General features: G+C 39.3%; 1 protein-coding gene across 1 annotated transcript in view; it reads right to left on the reverse strand.

Annotated features, from left to right (window-relative positions):
- RCAN1 (regulator of calcineurin 1) overlaps positions 1-22,925 on the reverse strand; it is a 42,266-nt gene extending 19,341 nt beyond the window's left edge. The window contains exon 1 of the mRNA XM_068395205.1: positions 22,671-22,925. Within this exon, the coding sequence (XP_068251306.1) occupies positions 22,671-22,907 (237 nt within the window). The 5' untranslated portion in view covers positions 22,908-22,925. The remainder of the gene's footprint in view (positions 1-22,670) is intronic.
- Positions 22,926-23,328: the final 403 nt, after the last annotated feature.

Here is a 23,328-nt window from a genome sequence, read left to right on the forward strand (position 1 = left end):
CAACCCAGGCTTTCTCCAATGAATGCCAGTTAACTTACTAACTTTCTTGATACTAATTCAACAGCTTTTCACATGACAGAAGAAAAAAAAACTTCCACAGAAGTCTGCCTGCATCTATTGCTATTATTTCAAAAGGAGAATAAAGAAGAAATCCTACTCAAATTAGTTCTTAATGCAATTATAAACATTTATTTGAAGTCTGAAACTACAGACTGTACCCTGAAGCTGTATGTCCTTTCAGTAGAAAGTCATAATGCCAAGGCATCTGAAGTTTTGACCATGGAAGTGTGCATCACCTATGGATGTCAGTGAGGTTTCTACGAAGCCCAGTGCTGAATTCAGCCATTTCTCTGCACACAGAAGCTATCCACTCCACAATTACTCCACTGAGGGATTAAAAAGAGATTCAAATAACCCACTGATTTTTTTTTTAAACACAGATTCCAAAAGCACTGCCAAGAAGGAAAGTAGTTGTTCTTACTGAATAGACTCTTACAAGATTGGGGTTTTTTTAATAGGAGCTTAAAATATAAGAACTGTTGTCATGCTTGCATTATGTAGCCTACATATGTTCAAACAGAATATAAAGAGCTGTGCTCTGTCACAGAAGGGCTATTTACAGATTCAATGTGTGACAGTTTTCCAGACAACCATCTGAAAAATAAATACCTACAGTGTGCTTATTCCTTCCTTGGAAAAATCCATGACTTACACTTCCATTTCCAAGCATTAAACACTAAATTCCTGTTCACTGACTGGTAACATAAAGGTGGTAATCTGGAAATTCCACTACAGAATATTTGAGTAACCAACTAGACACATTTAGAAAACTGTTTAATATGGCAAGTATATTCCAAAATGTAAAGACTTTATTCAATATGTTTCCACCCCTGCAAGGAATTTACTAAAATGATCCATAGTAAATTGATTACAATTTTGACCTCATTCAAATACTCTGGAAGGAAATAAACATTTTCATACAGTACATTTACTGGCAACTATTTTTCTATTCATATTAAAAATACCATTCCACCTGGAAAAATGACTACTAAGTGCTAAAAACTAGCATCCAAAAGTTCGCAAAATTGCAGTGACTAATAGTACACATGTAAAAAAAAAGTATCTTAGGATTTTATACGCTGAGAGCATTTTAGAAGAGATAAACAACTTCTGTTTAATTAAGTTTCTTTCATTGAGAAAAATATTTTTAGTAAGAGACAAAACCAGAACAAGTAAATAAGAACTGCATAGCATTCTGTCAGTCCATATGGACTGATTATACAAAAAGAGTTTATTCAAATACTCTAACACCTCTGCAAACCAGCATCTTAAACTGATCGTGAATAAACTTGCTGAGGAAAGAAGCAAGCCCTCTACAGAAAAATCTCCAAGAAACCCCTCTCCTTTGTTCAAGAGGTGACATTTTGGAACAAAGGTGTTAACCTGAACTGAGCAAAACCATGACTCTCAATTAGCACCAATTCACATCATGCCACCTGAAAGCCTGATCAGCACTAGAATTCCTTCCCACTCATCTATACCGCAAAGCCATTCTGCACTTGGGAGCTACAAACCATTCAGTTCAGAGTAGCCGGTGTCTCTGGAAAACACAAGAACAAAACAGAGAATATTTATGACTGCTGTATACCTAGGAAGTATGTTAGAAAGCCCATAAAGCTTGTTCTCACCTGGAAAGCAGGAAACAGTCACTAGCAAATAGCATCTTAAAAGGTTAGGAATTTCTGAGGAGTATTCTATATTCACTTGGAGAAATACTAAGAGCCTATAACCCTATATTCAGACACCATTCAGGGATAATCTCCTCAGGACATTACTTAATCCTTTAAAGAATGATCTGGGAAAAAACGTGTTGTTTAATGTGTTTTACCTTGAAAGCGCTCCTTCAAGCAAGTATAAATCCACAGAAGTAAAGTATCCCAATAAAGTGACAGGGAGAGTTTTCTCAAAGTCAGACAGCAGGCAAAAAATAGACTGTCTTGAGCCTCTTAGCAAGTTTCAATCAAGTACGATATCAGGATAAAGGGTTAAAGGACAACATTTGTGATAGAGTTGCGAGAAAATATCAGGGACTGGGCAGAGTAGGAATACCATGGAAGAAACATGCATAGCTCGGTTGTCAGCTATTCTGCATGGCAGAAGCCAGCCAGGCTTATGTGGGCCTCCAGACAAGCTAGAACAAGTATCAGCATATGCCACAGGACATAAAGGAGGGAGAATTCAGAACTTTGTAGAAGGTGTCGACCAAGGACACAAATGCAAATTAAGACAGACGTTTGTTCCACAATCTGTGAAATACACTTAATGCACAAAGATACTTGCAAGTTTTAGGGGCTCACTTAATCCACATGCTAGAATAAAATTTTAAAAATAAAAATCACTGAAGTTACCTTAGGAAAAAAAAAAAGTCTTTGTTTTCCAGGAGTTTCCAGAGCTCAAAACAAGAGTTAAGAATGAATGAGGGCTAAGGATAATTTAGAAGGACCACCTCCTAACTTGCACATAAAAGCTGAAAAGCATACTAAACAAGCAATGTGAATCTGAAAAGTAATTTAGCACAGTATACACGCTTTTGGTTTTAAGAATGAGCATGCAAAGGCCAGAAGCGACAAAAGAATTATGAATGGCTATCTGGGGCATGGTAAAGTGGACAAAAATTGAGGAGAAAAAAAGAATCCAAATGGATGGAGAAATGCAGTGACAGGTTCAAGCTCGATTCTTGTATACGAAACAGGGGAGGAGTGTTCAGTTCAATGGCAACTTGTATGGTGAAGAATTAACTTTTAAAAGCCCTTTCACGTCATTAAATTTCTTCAGGTGTATTTAACTGAAAATGAGGCACCCATCCACTTTCCAAAGAAACTCAAAGTTACAAGTTGCCTAAGCGCCATTCCTTTACATTGCCCTCTTTCAAAAATAGCCCAGTGAGTTAGCAAGACACCATTCAGTACAGCTGAATAGGAAAAGTGAATGCAGCAGTTTTCACCTACTAAATAACAAAATATTCAGCCTATTCCACTAGACCTAACTGGTCTAATCAAGGAACATATCCATGCACAAGCTTTTGCACACAAAAAACCCCAAACAACCAACCAAAAAAACCCCAAGACATAAACCAACTTCCTATGCAGCCCCCTAAAAGAACTTGGATGCAATCGTCTTTGGCAGAATCAGCTCTTGTCAAGGAAGAGGAAGCAGCAAAAAGTGAGACTTGTCAGTGATTCAATACTCACAGCTTCACATCTATGAGAGGATGAGAGGATGTCAGTAAGTCCAAGCAACTCCCTTCCAAACACCAAGAGCTCCCCATGGCTTTTGGATCAACAGCCCATGTCACAAAAACTACTGCAGGATTTGCTCCAAGGAAGCTTGAAAGCTGTACTCCCTCACCCCACGCACTTTTTTCTGACATTTCTGATATATCCTTTTAGTATTGTAATGCCATAATCAACACTGTTCAGATCACACTTGCCAGTGCAAAAAGCATGGAAGTTCACACACTTCAATGCGTTTGCATGGGTGAAACACAGAACAGACTATAAAACTTGGCTGATAATTACACTGATAACATGAAAAAAAAAATATTCATTACCATCCGGTAGAGAAATATTTGGCCAATTTACTGCATATGAACAACAGTAATCAATACTGCAGTGTACGTACATTATCAAATACGTAACTTGTAGAGTTCTGGTGCAGATGCCTTCATTTCTATAGTTAGGTTGTTTCAATTATGCAGTCTTTGACTTTGCTTAGTTGTTATCCTGAAAGTAAAAGCCTGACAGTCAAAGGACATAAGAGAAGTAACAGTTTCAGAAGACAGTGAAAACACACACACACACACACACCCCCGCCTTTAAATTATGCCAGCAGGAAAACACAGGTAGAAGATGCACGTTCAGGAAAGAAAGTAGAGAAATTCCCCAAGCATCTTAAAAACTTGAAGATTTCCCCTCATATACCCACACCTTTAACTGATATTAAATTTCATATTTATTTCAAAATAAACATTTTTAGAAAGCTCTAAGAAAGTCAAAGTGCAGCAACTGTAATTGCTTGCTATGCTAACTATAGCTTTTCTTATTTATGCCACATGACTTGTATAAAATCATGGAAAGCTGCACTATTTCCTGATAGAAGGCAGCAAAGGGTGGTCACTCAAATATTTCTTTGACTAATTCATTCCACTGGGTTTTCCATAAGTGATTCATGGCTGTACTCAACTTTCCTGGAAACCATTTCACAAAGTCTGTGCAGTATGTAAAGTAGTGTATTCTTATTGTCTAGTTTCTAATTGTGAATCTCTGAGACTCTCTTTAAAAGCAAACAGCATGTTTTAGTGACTTCATTCTATCAAATATTATTTTGTTAACTCAAACACTCCTATACCCCAGAATAACAGCCATCACGGCAAACATGCACACACTTGTTTTCCTGAACAAGTTACGCCAGGCTTACACACAGTTCTACTTCGACATGTAACTAGACTTAGTACATCCTTTAATAGTCCGTTTTATCCTCTCTTACCCATCCTGATCCTGACATCCCTATTTTATGTCTTGATTCCATTCCCAGTTAAAGTTAATGCCATAACATTGCCACTTTCCTAAATGAAAGGAGGATCAAGTCCTTATCTGTAAGCTCCTCTTAGAAAGGATTTATCACTGCTTACACATTGCTGCCAAAATGATATGAGAAAAACCCCAAAACTATCAATAAATACGAAGTTACCCGTTTAATACAACTGAAGTTAAGACTATGAGGACAGGTTACAACAACTTGACTTTAGGGCAATATCGAAAGCCAGAGGCTGTTAGGCTCTAGTGAAAATACAAACAGTTCCTGCAAAAAGCAGCCTCAAAGAACAGAGCTGTCAGCAGATCTAATGCCCTCTCCATTAATCCAGAAAGGGCTACTGTGTTTGAACAGCAGGACACTGATCCTCTGTCAGTGTGTACGTGGGAAGAGAAAATGAACAGTCAAGTATATACATTTGAATCCCAAATCTATAGACACACTCATAAACAGAACTGGAGTTTCCCAAACAATTCTTCTTGCTTCTCTACAGAAGGGTGGTAATTATAAACACTGGCCTGAATCAAGATTTAGGTGAAAATGATGTTCCACATGGCGAGAAATTTACTTGGTCTCTTAAGAGGAACATCTCTGAGGAAACCTTCTCTGCCAAATCCTCTGAGACAGAAGTCTAGAGAAACTGGGAAAGAGGGTATGCTGGGGATGGGGAGCAGGGTAAGTGTGTAATTCGAGTTTGTTTAAAAATTTTTAAGAGAAATCTAAATGCTTATTGTCAATTCTTATTTTTCCCCCAAAATATTAGAAAAAAACCAAAACATATGCATATTTTTCACTCCATTTCCTATGCATCCCTATTTACTAGAGCTCCATCCTTAGATGCCCTAGGAAACAGAGCTTTTTTTTTGTAAGGAAATTTAGAAAGAGCCTCTCTGAATACATGCATCTTCTATTAAAAGTTTGTTCTTTTCTTGGAAGTCACAACACTACAAAGAGCTGGTTTACATAGAGGGACTGTGAAATAATTACAAGTTCCCTGAAACTACTTGCCTGACTGGTTTCTAAAATCCCTTGTGGTGTTAGTTCAACCCAGCACTCACCAGTGAGGCTGACTTCAGTACCGGATCAAAGTTCTGCCTACCCTCTGTCTGATCAAGCCAGAGTCAGGAGGGTACTACTTAAACAAATGAGTCTTCAGAGTAGTTCCCAAGACCCTCATCTCCTCCCATTTTCATTAAGAAATTTAAGGGAACTTAATTTCGTTTAGTATGCAGATAAGCTCTGGGTATAGCAAAACTACATGTAACATCATTTCACATTCTTTACAAGGGGGTTGCTGCCTCTGTGCAATTCAAAGGGTAATAGGTTACTTTCTCTCACCAGCCATTCTTTCCTGCTTAAAAGGGCAATCGATTACCCAATTCCTCCCCTCCCAGACAGTCTGACAAAGCACTGCTCGCATTTCTCATGGCTTGAATATGACTTACAAGTTTCATCTTGATGACAGCGCTACAGTCCTTGCTTCAGGCAAATTTTGCTGGACTTCCATTAAGCCCCCATTTGAAATTACTTGAAGTGTTTATACTCTATGCTCTATTAATTTTTTATGAATTTTAGAAACATGGGTTATCACACATAAGTAAAAGACTGCTATCAAAACAGGTTTTCAGTGTTATAAGATTGTTCCTATTTCCCAGCAAAAGTTAAATAACAACGAAATTTCAGTGCGATATTAAACATGGCTGTAATTTCTCAGGCTTCCGTAGTGCTTTCAAATTTCTTGTTTACTTGTTCTCGTAGTCCCCCAAACCCTGTTTTGGAAAATGCAACCACGAAGCCTTTTCTCCGGCCAAGGAAGAAAGGCAGACAGCTCCCTTCAGGGCGCTGCCCTGAGCTATTCTTAGTCTGTTTGCTATTAATGCCACTCTCCAAGGTATTTCTGAGGAACTTCATTAAGTTACCGCAACAATAACGTCCTAGTCAAAGGAATGACTCCTATTGTATACTTAGCCTTTAAGTAAATACAGAAATAAAGACATCTTTCCCATGTGAACACTTAAGGCTTATTTTTTCCAGATGAACTGTGTTTTGATTGAACTACGTCTGTAAAAAGCTTGGAGATAAAGTGTTTTATTTCACAAGTTTGACTATGAGGAAAACACACTAATGTGCTCAGGTGTTCTTCATAAAAACAGTTTGTGCATGATTAACAGATACTCTTTTAGGAGTCAGTTTCATAAACACTGTATTTTTAACCACCACAGACTGGTCACTTCTTCTCAAAGTCACCTGACTCTGACAGCCTCTAAGGAAAGCACTACCTTGGTTGTTTCTAAGGCCAACTCAGAAAATTTTAGCTGACATTTCAAACCTGCCAAGCAGAGCAAAAAGGAGCTTACAACAAGCACTTCCAGTTCAACATTATGCAACCTAAATGTTACAACAAGGTTTTTGCAGATTTAAATGCAAAAGAATTACACAGTCTTCAAATAAGACAATATGCAATGCAAAGTACTAACCAGAACAGTCAGCAAAAAGTGATACTTAAAACAAGAGCGGGGGGGGGAGGAGGGGAAGATAGATTAAACAATAATGTGCAAATACATGAAAAGATTACGTGTGTTGGAAAAAAAGAAGTGGAGATGAAAAAAAACTTTAAAAAATCTTACCAGCAGTTCCCTTAAGAAATCATGGTCTCATGAATTTACAAGAGAAGCTACATTGTCAGCTACCAGGAGTCAGCTGCCTGTTTTGAGGCTCAGAAACTAGCAGTTATGTTACAGACAAACCAGCTTGCAATAACGAAACTTTCCAGGTACGTTCTTCCTTATAGGGGAGAGGAAAAAAAAACCAACTAAACCACCCCACACTTAAACTAGGAACAATTCTCTTTTAAATTGCTCTATTGCACACTGTTTCGTCTGCAATTAAACGCAACTGCAAGTCATTGCAATTACAGTAATTCCTTTTCTGTCTGATATGGATGAGGTTCCAATATACTATAAAATAAATACAATCAGATCTGTCTGCTCAGTAGCAAACTTTGGTGTCCCACATCCAATCTATTAAAAAATAAGATTATTCACTTCAAGATTTAAGGCGACCTGGCTGGGTTGACACATTAAGACTTTCCAGCACTTATTTGCTTACAGTCATTCTTTGGTTTTAGATTTATGGATCCAACTACTCTCTCCCCTTAAACCCTCATGGTCTGTCCACACAGCTAACTTCTCAGTCTTCCTAGCCTTTACTCCTATTAGGTATGTCCAGCTGTTCACAAAAAACGTGGCTGACGTGAGCTAACACCACCGCTCAGCGTAACTGTTCCCAGTGCTGCGCCAATTTGTCAGTGCCACAAGCATCAGGTTCTCCTGCCAGAGAGCTGCCCTGGTGCACAGGGGCCTGAAAGGGACCTCGACTCCTCTGCTGACACTACCTCAGCTTTTGGACTACATTAGTGCGAACTGCCGATAGCTTATCTGTAAGTGGCTCCACTGCATTGCAGTTTTGAAGTACTAAAGTGTTGCAGCTGGCTTTTGTTCTCCTGTTACTTGGCTTTCACAGGATCCTTTACCTCATACTTGGGCAATTTTTAAGGATAAGATGATGGGGCAACTGCCCTCCTAATAATTACAGTTAAACCATAGGTCCCAAACACTGAGCTGCAGAAGTTTAAACCAGATTTAGTCTAGGAAAGGGTGACATGGAAGCAAAGACAGCACAGACACAGAGATTTAAGGAACTTCTACCTTCCAATTTATGATCAATCACTAAGTGATCAGAAGTTAATTCTTATCACTCTGTCTGGTTCTCCTATAATCTAGGATTTTTAAAATTTATTTATTTAGAAGTGATATTAGACTTTACTTTTTAAAGCATCACACGCCTTCTGTTTCATTACTCACCACGGCATTTAAAAGAATGGATCTAGTACAAATAACTTTAATAGCTGATTAACTGTGGGAAAGAAACACTCCTCAAAAAATAGACACCAGTGTCACCATCTGTTTCCCAGACCAAAGGACGCTCTGTGCAAACATTTTGTTTGCACATTTTTAGGTTTCAAACACACCTTCAGGTCTGCATCATCTGTGGGGTCAGAGGCTTATTATAGTAGGTAATATAGCAGGTATTATTATTTTCAGCTAGCAAATTAAAATTTGTTGTCATTTACAGTACCTGGAAGGCAGCTCTCCAGGCGTTCCCAAGAAAGAAGCTGGCAATTTCAATTCTGTTTCCATGGAACATGCACAGATCTCAGAATTGTCATCAGCTTTAAGAGTATGCTTGGCATTTTCAGAAGGGAAGGAACAAACATAAGAGACAAAGGCACAACGCTCTCACACAAACCCACTTCATTCACACCAGACTGCGATGATAGTTTGACACCACTGGAAAAGCTCATGCATACATACAACCTAATGCCAGGAACGCTGCAAAATCTGATGACAATTCTAAGGTGTGTTTCTTAGAAACTGAACTGTGCTATTGGAAGCAACTCACAACCCACAGAAGCCTTGTTATCTACATGGCCCACTTCAGAGCCTTCAAAAAACCGCTGAGACCCTGCCTCAGTGATAAGGGCACTAGAGTGCAGGGCAGCTGCTCAGAAAGAATGGCCTCTTCCAAGATTGCAAGGTCGGTGTTGGCAGGGTGCTTCCACAGTAGCCTAACCCATCAACACTTCCCTCATCACACGACAGGAGTAACCTCCTCCTCTCACTTTCAGTTCTGCTGCTTCTGTTTTCTAAAGGCAAAGCAAGAGCTTGGAGCATTTCTGCCCATACAAATATGCTTTGCTGCATGTTGTCAGTTATCACTCTGTTGCACTTAATACAGCTTGTATTTAAAATTCAGTCTCCATATGTGTGCCAAATTTTACCTAAGATACCCAGTTTATCCTTTAAATGACAAAGATGGCTAACAGGTGAAACCAAATCTAGATATTACCTTGGCTGTTTTCCTTTTTTTTGAACTTGCAGCATGAATGTGTATTTTAGTGATTTTCTTTTGTTCTTTAGCTGTCGTTTCCAAAAAGTAAAGCAGGAGTTGTCCGCAAAACATTTTTCTAAATTGTTATGGTGTTTTTTTCAGCTATGACAGGTACATGAACTGTCATACTGAGTGAAGGTATGGCCATAATCCTAATAAAATTTAATGAAGAATACTTCTGCAATTAACTATTTACTATCATTTAAAAATGCACCTATATTATGCCAAAACTACTCCTTGAGGGAATGCAAAGTTAGCAGGAAGATAAGGACTAAACTGTATGAAAACAGCATATGTTTTGGGGCTTTTTTAATGACTAGTTCTCTATAGCATGACAACAGTATCTGTTTAACTTAAGTATGAAAGATAGGCAAGTAAAAGTTACAGTGTTCATCTTCTGATCACTCTTCTGATACATTCTCTGTGACTAACGGAAAAATAAAAGTCAAGGGAAAAAAAGTTATCCTCCAACACGGGAGTCTTTAGAAAACCACATTAGTTGTTCGGAAGCAGGCTGGTATTTTTGTGAACTTCAAAGAATTAAATTTTCCACTGGAGTCAGGGAAGGAAGAATGGAAGATAGTTTCAAAATGTTTTTAAGGAATGTTCTGGGTGGGTAGCAGAAGAACAATATAATTGCAATTAGCTATTGTACTTCTAAGAACATACTAAGCACACCTAGAAATTTCAAAAGCATTTTAAAAATATACTAATAAAGATAATAAAAGGAGCCACAGAACAGTCTGGATTTTATCCTAAACCACATACATTTTTGGTAAGGTTAGCGTCTAATATACTGTAATTTTCTCAGGCATGTTAAGTTAGTGACATACTAGATACTGTGGCAAACTGTATAACCTGTATTTGCAAACATACTAGAATATCATCAGTTACAGCTTTTTAACAGTCAAATAGCCCAACTGTCTGCAAAGTTTGTGAAGCTTCCTATGTAACTCTTTCGTTGCAGCAGCCACACAATAGCAACACAAGGGCTGAATTACTTCAACTGCTAGTGGCAACATCTTGGCATTAAAAAAACCCAGCAAAATAGACACATGACTATCTGACCTAAACAGAGATGCCTCAGGGGAATTTTGCTGTTGGAACACTGCTGGTAACAAAAACACTGGCATTTAAAGCTTTTGAGGTACTTAACAGTAGAGCTTTCAGGATGCATTTAATTTCTTTTTTTATATGGCAAGAACAAATCTGTTTCGATTGAAGGGGAAAAAAGATCAGTATTAGAAAAAAACTGAAACCATTATAACTTCCTGAATATTCAAGGCAATGGTTTTTGTTTATGAACTAACACTTCAATTAACATTGCTGAAAACCAATATAGTTCTGCATTTCATTCTATCTTCTGCTTCCCACGCCCTTCCTATAGAAATTTTTGGTTTTCACTTTTTTCAGCAGGGGAGATGAAAACTTCATCATTGCAGTCTAATATTGATAAGAACAGAGTTTTATTTGGCAACTTACTAAAGAAGAAACAAAAGACATAGCTGCATCTCAAGTAGTTAATTAAGGAACAATCTCTCCTGAAATCATCTCCTGTGAAGAATAACTGCTCTTAATCTGCTATGGGCTAGGTTACTAATATTGTTTTTAAAGTTTGCTTGGCATATACCAAAGAAAAAACTTCTTAAATGTGTTCAGCTATTATACACCTCTCAGGCAAACGACCTTCTCCCCCACTTCTTTCTCAAGAGAAAAATATCTGACTCCTGATATGAAGGCTTTATCTATTCATGCCTAATAGGTGGGCTCTATTTAGTGTCCTTAAATTATATGCTGTAATGAGGCGTGAACACACAGGCTAACAGCGTTTTTAATAGAAGTCACAATGATTTAACCTAGTCTCTGATCCGATTATTCTTTTGGTTATACAACCCCAGGCAGGAGTTATTCATACTTTCCACTGCCTGCAACAGCAGCTGTTTCACTATCACCCTGGAGCCTCAGGAAAATTCAAGCCCTTAATCACAGTTTCCATTAGCCAACTGATCTTTGCTATCAGCTTGATGTGATATGGCCAAAGTGCCAAGTAGTCTAACTACAGGAAATTGATTAAAAAAGAAAATCCATCCTGCAAAGTGTCCGCATATCTCTGAAGCTGGACAAATACTACCCATGAGCTCCCATTGATTCCCTCTCGCACAAGCCACGCACTTAAGCTTTCTCCACAATACTTCACAAGTATGTACATTCTGCTTGACACAAGAGAATACCTCTTGTTATTTAATATCACTACCTGCAAGAAATATACATTTTAGTTCTTATCTTTTCTTCTTTTGCCCATATTTAATTTCATCCTCCTCCCTGAACGGGGCAAAGCAGTCTGCAACATACATATTCTGACTTTTAGGCAAAAAGCAGGACTAAAAGTAGCCTCAGCTTTCTACACTACTGGACATATTAGTACTGCAGCTTCCTAGCAAAGCCACCAGCCCTGAATAATTATCAAAATTCTATAAAGAAATATCAGAGATGGGAGTTGTTCTTAACACATTTCACAACATATGTTATCTACATTTGTTGGGGTACACCCTCCCTTTCTCATATTTTCACTAGAAGCCCACAGATGTGTTTTATTTAACTATATGAATTATGAACAGCTTCTTCACCTACTAAAACTGGAAAGAGACTAAAAACCCCATTTATTATAACAATACAGCTTCCGTCTTCTGGCAGTTCACCAGCTCAGTTACCCTGGCTTCCTACCCCTACAGAGAAAGGAAACTACCTCTAGGAAAAAGAGAAACAGTTCTCCATGCCTTTCAGTCAGTTTTTATTTGGAAAGCACCCTGATTTTTAAGAGGCCTTCTCATCCAGACAGTCCCTTGTTTTGAAAGCAGGCCCAAACCTTCATGGAAGCTTCCAGAATGGTATTCCGTCAATGAAAGGAAATATTTCATTTCATTCTTTCATCTTTTCTGAAAGAAATTATTTTAGATGCTTATACAGCATCTAAAAGTCAGATTCTTTTTTTTAAGAATACCAACATTTTTTTCCAAGTGCGATACAGACACACATATATATCAACCCATTTATCAAACAATCTTCATCTCACCATAATCTCCACTAAAAGCCAACATACAATCCAGCATATTTACAGCTAAAAGACAAGACATAGATCTATTACAGCATTAAGCTTTTACAGCAGTTTCTATGTATGCCTCAAGAAAGCTCTCTGCAGCTTCTCAATAGGGCAACTACAACGTAGTTTCCTGCAGAAAAGTGTCGATAGCACCTTATTCTTCTCCTTGCCGACTGTCTGCCAAATGACTCAAGTTTATCCCATCAGAAACATCCTTCAGCCAGGCTGAATATAAACAGGAAAAACTAATCGCAATACTCTCAACTCACTCCCACTTCACCCTCGTAATAGGGCAGTTTGGTCACATTTACCACTCCTAAACCCACTGTTCCATCAAAGAGATACACTGTCTCACAGTTCACAGTGTTTGCGGTGTGTGTGCGTGTTGCATTTTTGTAGTACTTTTTGTACTTCAGGAACAACAAGTAACTAAAACCCAACTCATTAGGTTTGCAAGGTACTCTAAGCTGAAGAGCTAAGAGTGTGTTTTCCTTCCAGGAAGTCAGCCAACATCAAAATAACTCCAAAAAAGAAAACCTCAAAAAGGAAAAACAATTCAAATCCAACTATTAACTTCTGAACTATCTGAAAATCTGCCATGTGAAGAAGAAAGTTCATCTTGGACAATGAGGTTACATTTTAATAAATGAAATCCACTGCGCACACCATGAGTATTGATAGCTCTACTTTTATGAGTGGGACCAGTAATAAATAATGACTCACATAGTTAATGAAAAGAAGAAAGTCATTCTAGTTATCTCTGGCAGTAACAAACGCTTGGAGGAAGAGACAAAAGGCATAAAGCCAGGTACATAGAGACTACTCTTCTCTCATCTAGTCCTGGCAATAGCACTTCACAAACTCTGAGGATGAGTTTCACCCTAATCACTGTGCTCGACAGATACTACTCATGAAACAGTCCCACCCCTTTTTTAATATTAGGCTCCTGGACTCCCAAACATTCTAGGACAATGACTTCCATAGTTTAATTATGCACTACATAAACAAAAAATTTTTAAAAAATCATATTTTAGACCTCAGTCCCCACTTCAGGTTCACTGAAGACAGCTAATATTTCAGCTTCACTAATGCATTTCCAGGATATTCTCATATTCTATGAGAAAAATAAAAGTACAAACATTCCACACAGTGGCTCACTCTCACACCTCCCATCTCACATGGAAATGACAAACCTTTCAGTTTCAAACTTTTGTAGAATTTGATGGAGCCTTGGTCTTTTTTTTTTTTTAGGAAAAAAAAAAAAAGCCCACAAGCCTGAAAATCCTTCATAAACACCAGGTTACAATAATTCATACTGCATGAATGATCTCTTCAGACTTAAAAAACACAGTTTTCCTCAGGGGATAAGGGCAGGTTCTGGCTATCTGAATGGAAAAAACTGTAACTAATCATAAAGTCATTCCTAGTTGCTTTTAGGCCAGAGGTGTCTAGAAACCTCTTGTCACAAAGTGAAGTCCTTACATTACTTACAAGAGTCTCAGTTGGGTCCGTCCCTCAGATAGTTCTATAATCAGCTGTATCAAATCTTGAAGGGGAAAAAAACCCAAACCTCAAAAGATTACCCCCAGTCTCCACGTCATGGTGTGGGAGTTTTTTTTCACCAAGTTGAAGTCTCAGTGAAAAGCAGGGCTTCTGAATTATGTTGCATTTTTTGTAAATTAGTACACAGAAAACATTAACTAGCTTCACCAACTCTTCTTTGGGATTCAGTTTTACCTGCCCTATTGATGCGAAAACAGCTCTTGGGTTATTTATCAGAAGATACAGCAATAATAACTACAAAAACTGAATTTTTCCTAAGTTGAGAAGCATTTCCATGAAAAGTTTGAAGTATATAACCATGCTTTGGACCTGGTCATACTTAGAGCAGGAGGAAAAAACCCAAATCAACCCCAATTAAAACTACCTGACATCCCAGTTGAGGAAGGTGGTACATCTTTGTTAGAATACCATTAGAAAAAACAACAAAAACAAAACCACATATTCAAGTGTCCAGTATATTTTCACACACATAAACAAAACACAAACTACAATGTCATTTCTATTTAATGTACCATATATGAACTTTGTGTAACCATTTTTAAATTATTTTCCGCATTTTCAGTTCTTCTGACATTCAGTTATGACACTAAAAATCATACTATTTATTAATGATCAATATTACTTATAAATATGTTTATAAACATAGCTTATTAAAACTTGCCCAACTGAATAAGCAATTTCAGTCACAAACTGCTGCAGAATTAAGCTTTCTGTATGATTGCTGCCAAAAAGACTGTTTTTTTATCATCATTTTTAAACCTATTCTGCATAGGACAGTTCAGTCATTGCTGATCTTAATCATTTTATTAATGCTTATGTTATTGAGAGGTGTTTGGGATAAGTTTCAAGTTAGTATCACATCTAACATTCCGTAGTTATTTTCATAATTCTTTTTTTACACAGGTATGTATGTGCCAGTATTCCTGAAGAAAAAAAACCTAAATTTGTTCCTAAAAAAAGATAGATAGCAAAGAACATAAGAAAATGCACTCCATAGTGTCCTAATATATACTAGACTTGTTGGTGTGACCAGAACACAGTAATTTAAACCAAAGTTCTTCCAAGTTTCTATTTGATTCTCCAGGAAGATTAAAGCTCGTAATCTGGTAGCACAGGTCTTGTCTATGATCTTTTTTCATGACTTTGAGCTAATGATTGGAGCATTGGATCATATGGAAATATTTTTCATTAATACCTCCAACATCTATGCTATTAATGGCAATTTTACAATATTTGTTTTTATTTTTAAGCCACCCAACAACTATCTTACGCAACATTACTGAAATTGTTTCTGAGCAACGATAAATTTGACTGTTGCTTACTATTATTTTCACCCCATATGTATGACTTGACTTAGCATATTCCATATTATATACTTCCATTTTATTTCTACTTATAAAGGTATCTGCATTGTTTGCTCAAAGAATGGACTGATCAGCACACTTAAAGGACTTAACTAGCAGTGGATTTTTGACATAAAGTATTTTGCTATTTTCACCTGACATAGGAGACCTGCAGAGGGTCCAAGTGTGATATAAACCTGAACCTGCTCTCACACACCTCCCCTTAACAAGACCAATACACTCAGAGCTGCACCATGAGGGTTCTCTGTTAGCACCTTATTTTATCTAGGCTTCAACTGGCTACGATGCACTCTGAAATGCCATGAGCACAACAAAGAACTACAGAAATGAAAAGTAACTCTCCCTCCCCTTGTGAAATCAGCTTTTCTACTACAGTTTCATGGTATTATCTGTACTTTCACAAGAAGTATAACTAACATGTGGACAACAGTTAAAGGAAGCCACCTAAATCACTATTCAATGCCTCAAAGTATATGAAAAAAATCGGTCAAGCACTGCTTGACTAAAAATTTTGTACTGTACAGTCTCTTCAAATCCTTCTGCTCCAGCTGAAAATAGAGTATTCAGCTCAAAACTTATTCAAATCACCTTTGTGATTTGAATTTTATTGAATGATTTATTTGAAATTTATTCAAATCACCTCTCAGCATTCCACATGAGAGCTGGGAAGGAGCAACCAGAAAACCTACTCTGGGCTCACAGGCCAAAAAAAGCTACTCAAGTGAGAAGACTGAAGACACCATCGTTAAACTAAACAGATATACTAAGATTTAATGCAGCCTTAATATTTGATAATATGTAGAACAGTATTCATATTTTAATTCCCTTTTCTTGTTAAGGCATAGGATAGAAAGAATGGAGAAAACAACGCAGGACAGCATCGTCACCAAGCATTAAAATCTCTATTTACTTTGAGTCTGTAAAGTGTATAGCTTTTCTCTGCAAAGTGAGGAATACTCCTTCACTCTGAATATCTCACCTCTTCATGACTATTGCTAAGATTTCCATACAGAATGCACATAACAGTATAAAGTGTTAGAACTCTTCATATTATTCATAAAGTATGCCATCTTTTTAGACAAAAAAAGGATTTTTTATAAAGACCCTCAGAAGCTGAGGACATGGTGCATCCCAACAACTCTGAGGAGTTCATGTGTGTCCTCAGTCGCAGAGATATGAACAAGTTCTGCTTGTGCACTTGGCAGACTGGGTACATCCCAGGAGCCATAAAACTGCATTAGCATGGTATTATGCTCTACTATAATGTCAAAGATTATTACGTCAGCCATAGCATTACATTTATATGGCTTCCAGACTTCTAGTCACTCAAAAGTCTGCCTTAACCTGTTAATAGCTGCAGAATAAGTCTGCATCACCTGAAAGTAAAGGAGCTAAATACTTCCAGAAGTTTTATTGCAAAAATTTTCATAATGAAAGAATTTTTTTTTTTAATAAACCTTGACCTTTTTAGTGTTCAGTGTAAAAATAAGTTACTGGGATATGATTTTGAACATCAGTCTTAACCCTGGGCTTTTTTGGAAAGCAATAGCATAGAAAGAACTATAAACATTGTCACAAAAAAATGGTTTGAGAAAAAACACTGGCAGAGAAAGAATGAAAACCTTCAAAATATAAGCAGACAAGTACAGACCATTACGTAATTTTTACATTCTCATTAGGGGAACATTTTGCCAAAACGAGAGCTGCAGTCACAAAAATACAAACACATAAAAATACTCACCTTCTTGAAATTTACTTTTAAAATATTTTTTTAAAATGTGATGTAAGAGGATTAACAAACTTTAAGTAAAAGGATTAATGAGGCATGTGACTGAGACAGGAAGAGATTACCAGAAACCCCGAGTACTATTTTGTAAAGAGAGTTCTGTAAATACTCCTGAGAAATTTGACAAACTTCCTGTAAAGCAGCAGTAATTCTCTAAGTACTTAAGAAAACACAAAATACATTCAACAGCTCATGATTATTCTAGTAGGCTGTAAGTCAATTAAAAATTTCTAAAAGCATGGCTCATTTAACAATGGTTGTATTTTCAGATCAGTTGACAAACAAGTTTTTCCATACTGAAACTATATAAAGCTAAAGAAAGAGTAGAATTTTAAAGCTATGATAATCATTAACAAGATGCAATGCACCTGCCATTACTGCTTTTTTTTCCTTGGTTATACTACTGCATTGATTTCTGAATTTATTTAGGTCATATCATCAAACACAATTATAACCTTTCTTTATGTTTTTTTTTAAAAAAAAACAAAACAAAACGAACAATCAGACACTGTTTCACAGCCAGTTCTACTTTTGCTTGCCACTGGAGGTTATGTGAGGACACAGACTACTGCAGGAGACTGGCTCACTCCTCGTGCACTTAAAAGCAATCAAGCTAAGTTTCTTTAAAAATTCAGCTTTCAGTGAAATTTTCCCTAGCATGCTCCAGAGAAAAACTACTATAATGATATATCAGCCTGTTTTCAAGAGTTATCTATGAATGTAAGTTTTTGTTAATTGCAGGAAACCTTCCACTGCATTCATTAGTTTGCAGTAACTTGCAAGATTTAGCAGATTAAGGCAATTATAGATATTTTAAAGTAATTTAAGGAACTCAATGCATTCTAAGGAAAAAGTTAGCTGCATCAAAAATCTTTCATCTCTTCGCCCTAAAAGCCAATCCTTTTCTCAGTAGCCCAAAGTTGAATTCTTTCTAGATACTCTTTATGTTCCTCTTTTACTCTTCGCAAATTACATGAGTGATACTTGTCTACAATTAAGCTGAAATGGAAACCTGACAGAACAGACCTAGGTAACCTACTTAGAGAGAGACTACCAGGACATAAATGAAGTTATTTAGCCCCCCTGTGGCTGCACTCAGAACTTCAAAGTCATCAGTGAAGTATGCCACATCCCTCCAGGATTACAAAACACGAGCAAGCCTATTACCTAGTGGGTTTGCCATTTGACAGCAGAAGTTCTATAAAAAAACCCGAGTGTCCTCTACTGACATAAAAAGGCTCTTAAAAATTGAATACCAGTTGAGGAGGATGGAAATACGCAAAGGCATAACTGCTGTCTCTGCTAATTAGCTACTGACACCTTTTCTTTTTTTTTAAAAAAAAAAAGTACACAGGAATACAGTTTCAATAGATCAAACTTATCTGCATGTTGAATGAAGAAATACTACTTTTCTCTAAGAAATACAACTCCTCAAGCATGGAGACAATATTAAAACTACCAAAAAGATGGGAGTTAGGGGTGGAAGACATTTCAGGAAATCAGAACAGCATTTTGCCAAGGTAGTTAGCCAACCTGAAGATCACATAAAGGGTTTTATTTAAGATAATTTCTTATAATTCAGTGAAAACAAAAGAGGATGCAGAATCTATAGGTATTCCTCTAACTGAAAAACTTGAGAGTAAGTGTTTAAGCCTTCTCTGGTAGATTTTGGAACTGACACTGAAAAACTAACCACAAGGTATTTAAGCAAGTCAGATTCCTTCCTAGGAGAATAAAGCAGAGAACAAACTGTCATTTACAAGAACTATTACCTTACTTGAGAGGATAGTCTATTTTTAAGAGATTGATCGCAAACCCAATAAAACTTCTTCAGATTTCTCAATTGTGACATCAATTGAGATTAAAAAAATAAAATAAAAAAAAACAAAACCAAAAACAAAACAAAACGAAAAAAAAAGAGAAAGTGCAAGAACATACAACCAGCATTTCAAGTGCAAATCACTGTTTTGGAAGGGGAAGGCCAAAATAGAAATAGGTGTTGTTAACCATCGCCTAGCTGTCCTATCTCACCTTTGATTGGATCAGCCCTCCTCAAATAGGGCAATCCAGGATTATTAAGGGGTCTACTGAAGAAGAAAAAAAAAAACAACTAATTAAGCAGACAAGGTATTTTAGGAGTGTTACACACACCACAAAAAGTAGGAAGTTCACAGAAGAGAAGAAAGCACATTGCACATACCAAAAGTCATAGAACATTTATAACAACACTGTCTGGGGATGATGTATTTTACAATACCTTTACTTATTCCTTTATCATCACAGAAGCAAAGTTACACACATCTGCTACAGTGATAACACCAAGTTTGATTTTTCTGTATAGACTCTATAGTAAACTAATTGAATTTTCTTAAAATTAACTCCCTAACAAAGTGGAGCCTTTTAGAGTTGTTATTATCTTGGAATCATTTTCAGATGCTAAGCTGTCACTCTAGACCAAAACACCTTCATTTTCTTGTATACCAGAATCAGTAAATGCCAATGTAAAACTGGATGTATGCATGGAAGGCTCTGTAATCTCTTCCTCATTTTTAATATAACCTTATTCTTTTCATGCCATCCGACGGCAGTATGCTGAAGCCACCTTTCACACATCCAAACCCACTGAGATCCAGCCTTAGCGCCTCATCCCACCTCTTCTCTCTTTGCAACTGCCTGACATCTGGCCAACAGAACACACTAAAAATGTATCCTGTCCATGAAGCTGTTTTTCTACACAGCAGTGGTACATTTTAGTCTTTTAAAAGTCAGCTTTTGCCATCTCTATAATTGTATTAACTGAAGCTAAATTATGTACTTCAATGGCAGAGATTCAGCTAGCCAAAACCTTCTGTAAGGCTGAGCACGCTGGGTCTGCTTAGCCTCGAGAAGAGAAGGCTGAGACGGGATCTTGTCAATGCTTACAAATGCCTTAAGAGTGAGTGTCAAAAGGATGGGGCCAGACTCTTCTCAGCAGTGTCCAGTGACAGGACAAGGGGCAACGGGCACAAACTGAAACATGGGAAGTTCCATCTGAATATGAGGGAAAACTTCTTTACTTTGAGGGTGACAGAGCACTGGAACAGGCTGCCCAGAGAGGCTGTGGAGTCTCCTTCTCTGGAGATATTCAAAACCCGCCTGGACACGACCCTTTGCAATGTGCTCTATGGGAACCTGCTTTGGCAGGGGGTTGGACTAGATGATCTCCAGAGGTCCCTTCCAACCCCAAGCACTCTGTGATTCTAAACTGTTTTTTCAATCTATTAAAAAAGTTTGTGTATACCTACCGCATTTATAAAGCGTGAGGTGCCAATCACCTCAACATTTTTTTTTATTTTACATTATTTATAAAACTTTGAGAAAGATTTTTCTTCCCTCTTGGATACACACTTATTCAAGTTCAAGATAGTTCTTCCATTCTTCACCTTAGGAATTTAAATTTTAAAAGGAACAGCTATGCTGTAGTAACTGTACATGCAGTCATCCTTGGTTAAGATCAGATAGTTTATGCTGACATGATTAACCTCAAATTAATCTGTTACTGTTTTAAGTCATCTGTATTCCTTTCTGCTGCAGCTCTTGGCAAGAAAAAAATAAGTAGTTAAAACAATTTTTTATTTTACTGTTAAGGATACATAAAACTTTGTTCCAATCTAAATTAAGCGTCTGGAGACAGAGATTCTTTGGAATCAAAGCAGAAAGACAGAAAAATGGTTTAAGTGTTCAGACACTTCCTGGTCTTGCATAGGATTATGTGTCTACATTGTCATCCATCTAACTGCTGTTTCAAACCATGCACTTCAAGGTTACAAGAATCCATCTGAGAAAATACTATTACTACACACAACTGATGATATTACACAGAACTGATTATAGGTGTTTTCCTAAGCATGCTTGGAATGAATTTAATTAAAATAAATAGGGTAAATCCCACTAAAGGCACCATTCCAATCACACCTGCAGATGCCAGAAGTGATACAAAAGTCTATTGCCATTAAAAGTTATATAACCTTAGAAAATAACAGGAGATGCAGCTACATTGTATTCGAATTTCTGTCTCACTTTTAATGCATTATAACTGTTAGCAGGGTTGAGCTGTTGGACTACTACTATAACAACTCTAAATTGGTTTTCACAAAGAGACAGCCAATTATTTTAATAGGATTTTAAATCAATACGATTATTGCCTAATTTTTCAGGTCCATTTCATTTAATTTCAATCTGTTTAAAAACTAAACATCTCCTTCAATATCAAAGTCACTAGAAAAAAAAGAGCTTGATAGCAAAACCAACTATAAAAACGAAGAGAAAAAGTCAGCTCCACTCATTCTTAAGTTCTGGCCAGGGCTGAGACAAGTAAAAGAAGGATGAAAAATTAAGATTTATTTGTATTCCTTCTTCATCAGAAAGGCCACAGATAACATGAGAAGCAATTCTGAAATATTTATATCCCCCTATTACACCTAGAGCCGTGGTTTACCCCAGACCGTTTACAGTATTCCTCTAAGAGCTGCTGTTACTTTCTCTGCGCTGGACGACGGCTGGTAATTTTAATTATTTTTTAAACAAAGGAGTCCTCAACTCAGACAAGCGCTACAGACCTGTGCGTGCTACCCAACAACTCCCTTTGCCTGCAGTTGGTAGGCAGGGGTCCGAACGGACGCAGGAACCGCCTGCCTGCCTGCCCGCCTCCTCCCGGCTGTCCGAACGCTGCCTTCCGCCTCGTCTCACCAAACGCCCGCGGGCGCATCATCAAACCGCTGTTCCTCACTAAACCGTAACCGCAACGCTCTGAACAGAGGGGTCGGCGGCAGGTTTTTTTTCCCCCCTTCTGGTCTATGCACCTCTTCGCCCTGACCTACGGGTTCAGGTCAGCGAATCGGCCGGACTGAGCCTCTGGATCAGAGCCGAGGACAGGGACCTGAAACAAGACTTCACGCGCCGCGGCCGCGGAGGGGCCGGCCCGGAGCCCTCGCGCCTTCACGGCAGGAGAGCGGGCGGGGAGGCAGCCACAGCCCCCGCCCCCTCCTCACGGTGGGGGCGGCCACGGAAACCAAGGTGCCCGCCGAGACCCGCGCGGAGGCGGGCCGCCCCTGCCTCTTGCCCCCCCGCCGCCGCACGGCGCCGGCCCCCAGCGCCCGCCCCCGCCGCAGGCCGCCGCTCCTCACACGAGCAGCCTGTGGCGGCTGCGGCGGCCCCGACGGGCGGCAACCGGCCGGGCTGAGCCGAGCGGCGGCTCCTCGCCGGCAGAGGGAGCCGGGCCCCGGCCCTGCCCGCCGCCCCCCCGGCGTGGGGCGGGCCTGCCCGCCGCGCTCACCCGGCACGGGCCATCCTGGAAGACGCGCGGGTCGAGGTTGCAGGCGATGGTGACGGTGGGCAGGTCCCGCAGCGCCACCGCCTCCATCTCGCCGTCAACGAAGCTCCAGTCCGTCTCGGCCTCAGGCGGCAGCAGCAGCACCTCCTCCTCCTCCGCTTCCCGGAGCGGCAGCGGCTGCCGGAGCGGCGGCTCCTCCTGCCCCGCCGGGCCCCTCCCGCCGCCGCCGCCGCTCTCCATGGCCGGGGGCGAGCGGCGGGGCGGGGCCCGGCGGCCGCGGAGGCGCGCGCCGGCTTTGCTTCGCTCCCCCCGCCCGCCCCACGCCTTGGCGCGCGCACACACAAAACTTACAGGCGTCGTCCCCCCCCCGCGCCTAATCCTTAACCCCCGCGTCCGCCCAACCGGCGCCTTCCTCCCCCCGCCACGCGCAGGGCGCACGCCGCCGTGTGAGCCAATAGGAAGCCGCCGCCGCAGCAACAGGTGGCTTGCCCGAGCGTGCCACGGCTTCCGCCATCTTGAGTGAGGGCAGCGGGCGGCTGGCGGGGCAGCGGCATACGGACGGGAGGCGCCAGCGGCGGCCGGGCGGGCTGGGGGGCGAGGTGGCCCAGCAGCCGAGGTTGGGCACACGCATGGTGAGCGTAGCCGCCCGGCCAGGGATCAT

This window comes from Nyctibius grandis, chromosome 2 (genome assembly GCF_013368605.1).
Source record: "Nyctibius grandis isolate bNycGra1 chromosome 2, bNycGra1.pri, whole genome shotgun sequence".
NCBI classification, from domain to species: Eukaryota; Metazoa; Chordata; class Aves; order Nyctibiiformes; family Nyctibiidae; genus Nyctibius; species Nyctibius grandis.